At 46.3% G+C, this 12,940-nt stretch overlaps 1 protein-coding gene across 3 annotated transcripts in view; it reads right to left on the minus strand.

Moving 5' to 3' along the window:
* Positions 1-12,940, minus strand: part of TRNT1 (tRNA nucleotidyl transferase 1) — a 95,949-nt gene that overhangs the window by 9,296 nt on the left and 73,713 nt on the right. For all 3 annotated transcript variants that reach the window (XM_055557504.1, XM_055557501.1, XM_055557502.1), the window contains exons 3-4: positions 7,573-7,766; positions 846-984 (exon numbers count right to left, since the gene is read on the minus strand). In XM_055557504.1, coding sequence (XP_055413479.1) covers positions 846-984; positions 7,573-7,766 — 333 coding nt within the window. The remainder of the gene's footprint in view (positions 1-845; positions 985-7,572; positions 7,767-12,940) is intronic.

Below are 12,940 nucleotides of genomic sequence, written 5' to 3' on the forward strand. Positions count from 1 at the left end.
GGCACGCTAGAAATGTTACTGGGCATTAATGTAATTAGCAAAGTGAGCGTACTTGGGTCTACAGCCCCTTCTTCATCCCGCAAAGTGGGTACCACTGCTTCATCCTTTCACTATTACTGTGCCACAGGTAAGAGTGGATGCCCATCTTTTCTAATCCAAAGACTTAACCCTGAAGAACTTGCCTAAAATTTAAAGGACAAAAAACAATGCTTCAACTGCACACCAAAACACTAACCTAATTCACACTGACTCCCATTACGATCCTCACTGCTTTCTTTCATGAGCAAGATGTTATGCTGAGATGATCAACAGGCTTCCTCTCACACGCCAGGGCTGAGTAGAGACGGTCCGTAAGCCGTGGTGCCACGGAGGACTGTGAGGCAGTGCTGGGCACACAGAGCAACAGAGGGGGTGACATCACTGACCATGTCCGCCACAGGCACCAGCAGAGACGGAGGGTGGGGTGTGTGCGCCCAAGACGCGAAAAAGGGGCAACGTGCACGCGTGTGCACAGTCCTCACCTGAAACCTAACATCTTTTGATGCGATTCATAAGGAACCCCTGACTGAACGTGCACACACACCAGGGACTCGCCACGACCGACTCCTCTAACCCTCAGGACAGCCCTGCAAAGGAAGCTGCTATCGACGGCCTCGCGTTACAGCGAGAGCAACCGAGGCAGCGGAACCCAGGGATCTCGGCTCCACAGTCAGCTTTAACCACAGCCTGTCTCTTCACAGAAACGGACACAAGCCCTCCAGCGGGAGAACACTGCCAGAAGACACGTTTCACGTGAAAAGGAAGCATTCGGACTGAAGGAGTTAGAACACGCCCCCAGGCATTACCTAAAAACATGGAGTTTATGGTGAGATCTCTGCGCTCAGCATCCTTCTGCCAGTCGGTTGTGAATTCAACCTCGGCGTGTCTTCCGTCAGTGGCTACATCAATCCTCAGTGTAGTAATTTCAAAATTTTCTTCATGAAGCTGGAAGTAAATATGTTTTTCAAAAATTAGTTTTCAGTATCACTGGATGGATTGAAAAAAAAAAAAGTAAGTCCTGACAAGTGTATATCTTCTTTCCTTTTTAAGTCAACTAGTACACATATCGGAGAAGGCAATGGCACCCCACTCCAGTACTCTTGCCTGGAAAATCCCATGGGTGGAGGAGCCTGGTTGGCTGCAGTCCATGGAGTCGCTAAGAGTCGGATATGACTGAGCGACTTCACTTTGACTTTTCACTTTCAAGCATTGGAGAAGGAAATGGCAACCCACTCCAGTGTTCCTGCCTGGAGAATCCCAGGGACGGGGGAGCCTGGTGGGCTGCCGTCTATGGGGTCGCACAGAGTCGGACACGACTGAAGTGACTTAGCAGCAGCAGTACACATACCTTGAAATACAATGACACCCACAGTATTCAAAGATACATCCAAACAACATTTTTAAGAAATAATAAACCCCTCTTAATTTAAAAAGATAAGTTTGCATAGAAAAAATGGCAAGCCTGACAAATTATGTGGCAGAAAGTAAGATCCCTTAAAATATTCTGGTTCTTCAATACAAAACCAGGCTACTCTTTTAAATATTTTTTTAATAGCTCCAATTTTCAAAGAGCTGAATATCAATTTATAGAATATAAACCACTGAGCAAAGGCCCGACAGAGGAAGAAATATAGGCAACACATCCTGCAGCTCCTTTGCTGGTTATCTTCAATTACGTTAAAATAAAGTGCCCAGTGCATCCTGGGAAGAGAGGTTACCCCCTGCTGGGAAAAGCAGAGTAGCGCCGTTACAGTGATGTGTGAGCTTAGCCTGAAAAAGTGAGTGAGCTCTGGACGTGCAGATGCTGAAGAAGAACAGTTCAAGATGAGCAAAGGCACAGTGGAGAGGAAGACGGGTATATGCAAGAGCAAGTTCACAACATACACAGGGCATCCACATTGAGGGGCAGACAGCAAAAGGTTTCACATGCCAAGCAGGGGTTCAGGATCTTTTCATTAGGAACTGAAAGCCATTAATGATCAGGAAAGTCGGTTCTGGCTTCACTGATGACTCAGTGGGTGAAGAATCTGCCTGCAATGCAGGAGACACAGGAGACGTGGGTTCAGTCCCTAGGTTGGAAAGATCCCCTGGAGAAGGAACTGGCAACCCACTCCAGTAATCTTGCCTGGAAAATCCCACGAACAGAGGAGCCTGGAAGGCTACAGTCCATGGGTTGCAAAGGGTCGGACATGACTGAGCGACTAACACACACAGTCTGTTCTGGAATTCCTCTCAATCTCATGTATTGTTTTCTACAAACTGGTTCTCACTGGGGAGTTCCAGAATTAGGAATTCGAGGCACAAGTTAACTCAAGGAAAACGGTGTAAATATTAAGACAGTTGAAATCTACAGAAAACAGAGAGACCCCCAGAGTGCCTCCCTTGCCCAAGCAGAGAACTAGAGATTGACTAGAAAGGATGACCCCAAATAATCACAATTTGAGGCACCATATACAAAATCATGGGCAATGCAAATGAAAATAAGGTTGTGAAGAAAACCCAACATGACCTCGATCCCTTTCTGCAGTCAGTTTTCAAAATGTTAATCAGCAGCCTTACTCCAACCTGGGTTATGCTAGAGGATTTCTCTGGTGTCCCCGGATGAAAAGCCCTCCCGATACTGACAGCAGGGTCCCGTCACTAACAAGGCTGCTGCTTCCACACAAAACTACCATGAACTGCCCAGGGCATTCTGCATGCACTCCATTACTCCAACAAAGAGACACTGAAAAGCTTCCACACTGAACAAACGCCAACAGCAAAGACAGAACAAGCTCAAAGGAAATAAAGACCTCATCCAAGTACCTAGCCCCTTCACGGATCACAGCCTTGTTGTGGCGAAGGGGCCTGGAGAACTCAATGACGCTATGAGCCAAACTGTGCAGAGCTACCCAAGGCAGATGGGTCACCGTGGAGAGTTCTGACAAAACGTGATCCACCGGAGGAGGGGATGGCAAACCGCTCCAGTATACCTGCCATGAGGACCCCATGAACTGGATGAAAAGGCAACGAGAGATGAATCCGCCAGGTCAGAAGATTTCCAACATGCCACTGGGGAAGAGCAGAGGACGACTATTAACAGCTCCAGAAAGAATGAGGCGACTGGGCCAAAGCGGGAAGAATGCTCAGCTGTGGATGTGTCTGGTGATGAAAGTAAAATCCCACGCTATAAAGAACAGTACTGCATAGGAACCTGGAATGTCAGGTCCATGAATCAAGGTAAATTGGATGTGGTCAAGCAGGATATAGCAAGAGTAAACACTGACATTTTAGAAATCAGTGAACTAAAATAGACTGGACTGCAGTGGGTGAATTTAATTCAGATGACCATTATATCTACTACTGTGGGCAAGAAGCCAGCAGAAAAAATGGAGGAGCCCTCAGTCAGCAAGAGTCTGAAATGCAGTACTTGGGTGCAACCTCAAAAACGACAGAATGATCTCGGTTGGTTTCCAAGGCAAACCATTCAACATCACAGTAATCCAAGTCTATGCCCCAACCAGTAATGCTGGAAAAGTTCTGAAGCTGATCAATTCTATGAAGACCTACAAGACCTCCTAGAACTAACACCAAAAAGAAGATGTCCTATTCATCACTGGGGACTGGAATGCAAAAGTAGGAAGTGAAGAGAAACCTGGAGTAACAGGCAAGTCTGGCCTTGGAGTACAAAATGAAGCAGGGCAAAAGCTAACTGAATTCTGCCAAGAGAATGCACTGGTCATAGTAAACACCCTTTTTCAACAACACAAGAGACAACTTTACACATGGACATTACCATATGCTCAATACCAAAATCAGACTGATTACATTCTTTGTAGCTGAAGATGGAGACACTACATACAGTCAGCTAAAACAAGACCTGGAGCTGACTCTAGCTCAGATCATCAGCTTCTCATAGCAAAATTCAGGCTTAAAGTAAAGAAAGCAGGGAAAACCACTAGGCCAGCCAGGTACAACTTAAATCCCCTATGAATATACAGTTGAGGTGACAAATAGTTTGAAGGGATCAGAGCTAGTAAACAGAATGCTTGAAGAACTATGGACAGAGGTTCATAATGCTGTACAGGAGGCAGCGAACAAAACCTTCCCAAAGAAAAGGAAAAGCAAGAAGGCAAAGTGGTTGTCTGAGGAGACTCTACAAATAGCTGGAGAGAGAAGAGAAGTGGAAAGCAAGGGAGAGGGAGAGGTACAGCCAACGAAACCAGAGCGCCAGAGAACAGCACAGAGAGACGAGGGCTTCTTCCATGGACAATGAGCAGAAGCACAGGAAAGCCACTGAACGGGCAAGACTAGAGACCTCGTCAAGAAAACTGGAAATGTCAAAGGCACACTTCATCCAAAGATGGCTCTTAAAAAGGACAGAAGCTAACAGAAGAAGAGATCAAGAAGAGATGGAAAGAATACACAGAACTGTACAAAAAAGATCTTAATGAACCGGATTACTGTGATGGTGTGTGTGGTCAGTCACCCAGACCCCGCATTCTGGAGCGTGAAGTCAGGGGGCCTTAGGAAGCACTGCTCTCAATAAAGCGAGTGGGGGCGATGGAGTTCCAGCAGAGCTATTTAAAATCCTAAAAGACGATGCTGCCGAAGTGCTTCACTCTATATGCCAGCAAATTTGGAAAACCCCGTAGTGGTCACAGAACTGGAAAAGGTCAATTCTCATCCCAATTCCCCGGAGAAGGCGATGGCACCCCACTCCAGTACTCTTGCCTGGAAACTCCCACGGACGGAGGAGCCTGGTAGGCTGCAGTCCATGGGGTCGCGAAGAGTCGACACGACTGAGCGACTTCACTTTCATGCGTTGGAGAAGGCAATGGCACCCCACTCCAGTGTTCTTGCCTGGAGAATCCCAGGGACGGGGGAGCCTGGTGGGCTGCAGTCTATGGGGTCGCACAGAGTCGGACACGACTGAAGCGACTTAGCAGCAGCAGCAGCATCCCAAGTCCCAAGGACAGTACTAAAGAATGTTCAAACCACTGGACAACTGTACTCATCTCCCATGCTAGTGATGTTATGCTCAAAATCCTCCAAGTTAGGCTACAAAGTACACGAACCGAGAACTTCCAGATGTTCAAGCTGGGTTTAGAAAAGGCAGAGGAACCAGAGTTCAAATTGTCAACATTTGTTGGATCATAAAGAAAGCAAGGGAATTTCAGAAAAACATCTACCTCTGTTTCACTGACTACGCTAAAGCCTTTGACTGTGTGGATTGTAACAAACTGCGGAAAACTCTTAGAGGGATGGGATTACCAGACCACCTTACCTGCCCCCTCAGAAATCTGTATGCAGGTCAAGAAGTAACAGTTAGAACCTTGTATGCAACAACAAACTGGTTCAGGATTGAGAAAGGAATATGACAAGGCTGCTTATTGTCCCCTTGTTGATTTAACTTATACACAGAGCACATCATGAGAAATGCTGGGCTGGATGAAGTACAAGCTGGAATCAAGACTGCCAGGAGAAATATCAACCATCTCAGATACGTGAATTATACCACTCTAACGGCAAAAGCAAAGATGAACTAAACAACCTCTTTTTGAGAGTGAAGAAGGAGAGTGAAAAAGCCTGTTAAAACCAAATATTTAAAAAACTACCATCATAGCATCCGGCCCCATTACTTCATGGCAAACAGAGGGGAAAAGGTGCAGGTAGTGACAGATTTCTTCTTCTTGGGTTCTAAAATCACTGCAGATGGTGACTGCAGCCATGAAATTAGAAGATGGCTGCTTCTTGTCAAGAAAGCTGTGACAAACCTAGACAGCGTGTTAAAAAGCAAACACAGTCCTTTGGTGACAAAGGTCCTACAGTCAAGGCTACGGGCTTCCCAGTAGTCACGTGCGGTTGCGAAAGCTAGACCATGCAGAAGGCAAAGTGAGGAAGAACTGATGCTTCTGAAGTGTGGTGCTGGAGAAGACTGTTGAGAGTTCCTTGGACAGCAAGGAGGTCAACCCTAAAGGAAATCAACCCTGAATACTCATCAGAAGGACTGATGCTGAAGCTCTAATACTTTGGCCACCTGATGTGAACAGCTGACTCACTAGAAAAGACTCCGATGCTGGGAAAGATAGAAGGAAGAAGGAAAAGGGGAGAGCAGAAGATGAGATGGCTGGATGGCATCACTGATGCAATGGACCTGAACCTGGGCGAACTCCACGAGACGGGGAAGGACAGGGAAGTCTGGCGTGATGCAGTTCATGGAGTGGCAGAGTCGGACACAACACAGCGACTGAACAACAGAGCAGCTAGAATTGATACTCTCAGGGAATATCAGATGATACTGCATCTGAAACAAGAACAGGACGCTTTCAAAAATATTCTAGAAAAGACCTCTTGAAAATATAAAAAAGACAGCAAAAGTTGCTAACAGAAAAACTGGATGATCAAGGTAAGGCAGTTTCACAGAAATTAAATGAAAATATAAGAGACAAAAGACAAAACTAGAGGATCAGTCCCTGTGGCCCAACATCCAGCATTCACAGAGGTTTCCACAGAAGACATCTGCCAAAGGGGATGGAGTCAGGAGAGGAATGAACACGAGAAGGCCCACTCAGCGCCTGACGCCAAGGCAGTGCCCAATCCAAGCCAAGGCACGTCCTCTCCAAATTAAAAACACCAGAGATAAAGTGATCAGAAAGGCTTCCAAAATGGGGAGGGGAGAATCGGTTCTCGAACACGGGAGAAATCTGAACAAGCTCAGGCTTCTCAGTGGCAACTCTGGGAGACAGAGAACAAAGCCTTTACATTTCTGCCTGAGAGTGATTCCCAGCCTTGAATTCCACAGCCAACCAAACTATCTGATCAGCGTGAATGGAGGCAAAATAACAGCGTTTTCACTCATGCCAAGCTCTCTCAGGCTACTAACATGAGGGCATAAACCAAGACAGAAAGCACATGGGATCAGGAACCAGGAGGTCTAATAAAGAAAGGGGCAAGTTCACTCCTGGGTCTGACGCATGGGCCTCCCAGGGTGGGCCCGGGTGGGAGGAGGCAGACAGCAGCAGGTGAGCCAGCTCCAGAAGGGCCCAGAGGACGTGCACAGCGGGGCCCAGCGGGAGCGAGCAGCGCCCCAGAGCCGCATCAGAGACACACTACCAACTGCAGGGCCCCCAAGCATGAAGCACAAGGAATGGAGTCACAGCGCACCACGCCATCTAGCTGCAAGCAACAGGGCGGGGGGGGGGGAGGTTAACATTCGGCCAGAAATTACGGCAGAAATGCCCTGAGGCGGCCAGGTCGCCTTGCAGGAAGTCAATAAACAACATCTGAAGACTGGAAATTTAAAACAAAAATCAAACACTGAAGCATCAGAAAGGTCTGTTTTAGAAACGTGGAGGGAAAAGGTACTGACTATGAATATTAGCTGAAAGGGGGGGCAACAAAGGAGGGCGCAGGATGTCACAGGAGGCAGAGGAGACTTCTTTTTTTAATGAGACTTCTTTGCTACTAGGTTTTTAAACACTAGAAATCATCTATAAATTTTTTTAAGTTTTCAAAACAGGCAACGCCGCTCCTGTCAGACTCCTCACTCACCCTGGCAGTGATGGTCCCGTGCTTTTCTCCTTTGTTGTTGATCATGCGGATGCCGACCGACTGGAACAGCTCCTTCATCTGAGCTGGGGTGGCCGTGGTGGCAAAGTCCACATCCTGTGGCTTCACCCCACTCAGCAGATCCCTCACGGCTCCTCCCGCGATTCGCAACTCATGATTTTCCTTGACAAATAATTCTGAGACAAAAAGGAATGTTTTTTATTTCGGTGGGTTTCTGTCAAGCATCACAGAAGCACAAGTTCTTCCATCTATTTGGCACAGCAGAGATAACTGAACTCGGTCTTTTTATATAAAACTGGGAGAGCAGAGGTGGGTAGGGGTGGGAGGTGGGAGCCGTGGTATACTCTTGGCTGATTCACACTGTGGTATGGGAGAAACCAATACAACATTGTAAAGCAATTATCCTCCAATTAAAAATAAGTACATTTAAAAAAAAAATACAAACTATGAAAACAAAGCCCACAGCAATGAAGGGACCTGCCTGCAGCAGAACGCCTTCAACAATCATGAGAAGCAGGGAACTGGCAGAATTTTCCTTGGGTTAATTCAGAATATCTAAATGCCTCAAGGTTATCAATGTAAATCTGAATTACTACCAAAAAGTACAGGGAATACTCTAGAAAGGTGAAGTGTTCCTGCACATCCTCGGTGTGTTTTCTCTTGAAGCAACAGCATGTGACGCAGGAGCCACCAAATGTTACCTATCACACCACCTATGGCGAACAGGGCAGCTGAGCGTCCTTCCAGAAATAAGCCACGTATAAAACCAGCTCATAGCTCTGCTCCAGAGAAGCCACACACACCAACTACCATGAGGACTGAGTCCAGGAGACCCAGAGCTGACTCCTCTGCAGGCGGAGGACAAGTCTGAGTCCACCGTAACCACCCACGTGACTGAGGGACCCACATGGAATCCCGTGAGGATGAACCAGGGCCCGGCCTGACTGCCAACCCAAGCCGAGCTGCTGCTACGTGCTGGACTCGCACACAAGGCCTGGGTAGCCTCCCGTGAACATTATCGCGTCAGAGAACATCCACACGAGACAAGGCCTCTCTGTGACCAGCATGCATCAAGATACCTAGTAATCATGTGTGAATAAAGACGAGACGCGCACACTGCCGGACAGCACCCTCTCACAGGTAACACACGCGACTGTGCCTTAGGTACCAGTTTAATCGTCAAGCTGTGTTCCCACCTTCAAGGTAAGGATTATTAAGACCATCAGACTAACCCCTGCTTCCTGACACCCGAATCCACAGCAAAGCCCCCAAATCATGTGATACAAGCCCAAATCCTACAAAAAGTCATTTCTACAATGGTTTTTCTCAGAGGCCTCGAGGTTCTCCTCGGTCAGCAAGCCCCACTCTGCCTGGACTTGCTGAAGGGTGTTCTTACTGGTCCTTGGCAGGAGGGTGCATCAGAGCTCCAGCACCGCAACACAACTCAAGACGTCACCCTCCAGCCCGTGCCAAGCTCTGTGCTCCGCCATCCTCCCCCTCTACCTGTCCTTCCCAAACCTCCCAGCTCCACACCTCTGCAGACTCCCCAGAATCATGTGTTGAAAAACAACCAAGGTTGCTCCCTCTACCTCCCCACTTGACTAAAAGCTCTTGCACACGGAAACCACTTCCAGGAGTCCCTCCCAGAGGGACTGCTCATACTCCTCCAGCCCCACGTTTCCAGTCAAGTCCTGGTGATTCCTTAATATGAGGTCCACGGTTCCTTAAAATAAAACACTAAAATCATCTGTTAGTGCACAGTTTTCATGAGACTCAGACAGGTAAGGTAAACAACAGTTTCATGAAACAGCACTCACCCTTACTATATATACCATACAATCCAACCTGTTCTATTCTTTATCTTCTTTTTCCTCTATTTTTTAACACTGGTCATGACCACTAAATTGATTTTATGACCCATGAACAGGTCACACGAACTCTGGTGCTGGACAAAACTCCTGAGAGCCCTTGGATAGCAAGGAGACATTCACTGGAAGGACTGATGCTGAAGCTGAAGCTCCAATACTTTGGCCACCTGATGCCAAGATCCAACTCACTGAAGACCCTGAACCCGGGCAAGACTGAGGGCAGGAGGAGGCGGCAGCAACGGAGGATGAAACGGCTGGATGGGATCACCGACTTGATGAACATTAACTAGAGCAAACTCCGGGAGATGGGGAAGGACAGGGAAGCCTGGTGTGCTGCAGTCCATGGGGTTGCAAAGAGTCAGACAGGACTGAGCGACTGTACAACAACAATAACCATTTAACTTACACAAAAATTATTACATTTGGAACTTTAGCCTCATGTATAGAATGAAGGAGGGGTTTCCCAGGGGGCGCAGTGGTAAAGAATTGGCCTGCCAAAGCAGGAGACGTGGGTTCAATCCCTGGGTCAGGAAGATCCCTTGGAGGAGGAAGTGGCAACCCACTTTAGCATTTTGGGCTGGAAAATCCCATGGACAGAGAAGCCTGATGGGCTATATATAGTCCATGGGGTCAAAAAGAGTCAGACAGGACCTAGCAACTAAACAACAGGATTATATGGCTACCTTAAGCAAAAGGAAAACAAATTACATGAAATAAACTGACATAAAATTCTATATGAGCATCATACACTATCCTAAACCTCCCAAATTCTTGCACACTGGAAACTAATTTTACATTTGGCAAAACAGCTATCATGATTCAACAACTGGTATAGTATTAAGCTGCAGAGCAGCACCATACAACAGCCATCTTTTTTTTTCCTTTGTTGCTTTTGTGCATGGTTTTCACACAGAACACTGTATTTTAGCAAGACATTCAAGTCTTTAGAAACTAGCAGAGATCATATAGAAGTAACTATGTGATTTTCTAAACTGCTGGATATTGCACTAAAAGATTACATCCTTGCCACTTCCACTATAACCGAGAAAACCTGGGTTGGTCTTTCAGGGCCAAGGCCACGGGCCAAATCCCACCTCTCTCTACCGCACTCTTTGCTTTCTCACTTGCTAGGACTTCACCTCTCAAGGTAAAGCACATTCGGCCCTTGAAGTCAGGGTTAGGAAGCCAAATGCAACTGGTAAAAACTGTTCAAGGACCTACAGTAATCTATATCCATGGTCTTGTTTCCAAAAGAGAAACACAGAAGGGGCTTCCTTGACGGCTGAGTAGTAAAGACTCCACCTGCCAGTGCAGGAGACGTGGGTGCAATCCCTGGTCCGGGAAGACCCCACATGCTGTGGAGTGACTAAGCCCATGTGCCACAACTACAGAGCCTGTGCTCTGGAGCCCAGGAACAACTACTGCGCTCACACACCACAAGTACTGAAGGCTTCGTGCCACACAGCCCATGCCCTGCAACAGAAGAAGCAACTGCAAGGAGAAGCCCCCACTCGCCGCAACTCGAGGGGGAAAAAAAGGCACAGCAATGAAGACCCAGCACAGCCAAAATAAATGCATTTTCTACATCCAGTCATTTGGCGGCTATCTTCCAGGAAACCTCTTACAATGGAGACAGTAAAAGTGGGAGCTGGGAGAGACATATGAAGAAAGAACAAACTCAACTTCAACTGTAAGTCAGAACCTACAGATATGAGCTGTACACACAGTAGCCACATGTGGTTCCTGAGCACTTGAAATGTGGCGAGTCTGAATTAAGATGGTCTATACTAAACGCCAGATTTCAAAGATTTATAAGCGAGAGTGGGAAATATGTCACTTGTAATTTGTACCCAAATATGACTTTAAAATGACGGTATTTTAGATGTACTGAATTAAATGAGATACTCATAATTTGTACACAAATATGACTTTAAAATGACGGTATTTTAGATGTACTGAATTAAATGAGATACTCATAATTTGTACACAAATATGACTTTAAAATGATGGTATCTTAGATGTCCTGAATTAAATGAGATGTACTAAAAAGTTATTAAAATTAATTTCACCCATTTCTCTTTTTCACTCTAATTAAAATTCAGAGTGAAGTATCTACTTTAGGCCCCCTACTTCAAGACCATATGAAACTATAGTCTATAAAACTATAAAACTCAAGTAGAGTTATGGACCATTTACTTCTAACATATACCTAAAAGTCACCTTATTTCAAGAACAGGAAAGTAGCTTTGTCAATAAGCTAATACAGGGACACCCTCCATGGTCAAGTGATTGAGAATCCACTTTGCAATGCAGCATACAAGGGTACAATCCCTGGTTGAAAAACTAAGATCCCACATGTCACAGAGCAACTAAGCCCGTGCCCCAGAACTCCTGAGCCCGTGCGCCAAACCTAGGGAGCCTGTGTGCTGCAGTGAAGATCCCACATGCCCAACTGAGGCTGGCGCAGCCAAATGAGGATTAAAACAAAAAATCAGCTACTAAAAGGCCAGTCACTTTAAATCCACGTTCCTTCACCTTCTGGGCATCAGAATTAATGGAGCAGTTTTTATAGAAATTTACAAATGCCCATACTCCTCAGAGATTCCAGTCAGTAGGGCAGGAGTGGGACCCTAGCATTCTTAAGCTATAAAAGCTCCTCAGGTGAATCTAAAGGACAAACCAACATGTAAGGTCATGTTTCTACATATATACACCTTAATACACTTCCCAAATCACTGACGGTGACTCTAGCCATGAAATTAAGACGCCTGCTCCCTGGAAGAAAAGCTACGACAAACCTAAACAGTGTATTAAAAAGCAGAGACATCGCTTTGATGACAAAGGTCCATCTAGTTAAAGCTATGGTTTTTCCAGTAGTCATGTACAGATGTGAGAGTTCAACTATGAAGAAGGCAGAGTCCCTAAGAATTGATGCTTTTGAACTGTGATGCTGGAGAAGACTCTTGAGTCCCTGAGACAACAACGAGATGAAACCAGCCAACACTGAAGGAGATCAACCCTGAATATTCACTGGAAGCACTGATGCTGAAACTGAAGCTCCAATAGTTTGGCCACCTGATGTGAAGAGTTGACTCACTGGAAAAGACCCTGATGCTCGGAAAGATTGTGGGCAGAAGAAGGGGACAACAGAGGATGAGATGGTTGGATGGCATCACTAACTCAACGGACACCAGTCTGGCCAGACTCCAGGAGATAGTGAAGGACAGGGAAGTCTGGCGTACTGCAGTTCATAGGGTCCCAGAGAGTTGGACATGACTGAGCCACTGAACAACCCATTGTATTTATAAAGACATGACTAGGAGACCATAAATTCTGCAGTGCAACTGTGTGTACTGTAACAGCGATAGTTGATACCGAGTTGAGAACTGCGGCAAGCAACACAAAGCGCCTGTGACCAGGCACTTAGCTAAAGCCATTTCCTGTGTCCCTTCCAGATAAGAGTTGTATATGCACAAATGTAG

The sequence above is a fragment of the Bubalus kerabau genome, chromosome 20 (genome assembly GCF_029407905.1).
Source record: "Bubalus kerabau isolate K-KA32 ecotype Philippines breed swamp buffalo chromosome 20, PCC_UOA_SB_1v2, whole genome shotgun sequence".
Classification (NCBI taxonomy): Eukaryota; Metazoa; Chordata; class Mammalia; order Artiodactyla; family Bovidae; genus Bubalus; species Bubalus kerabau.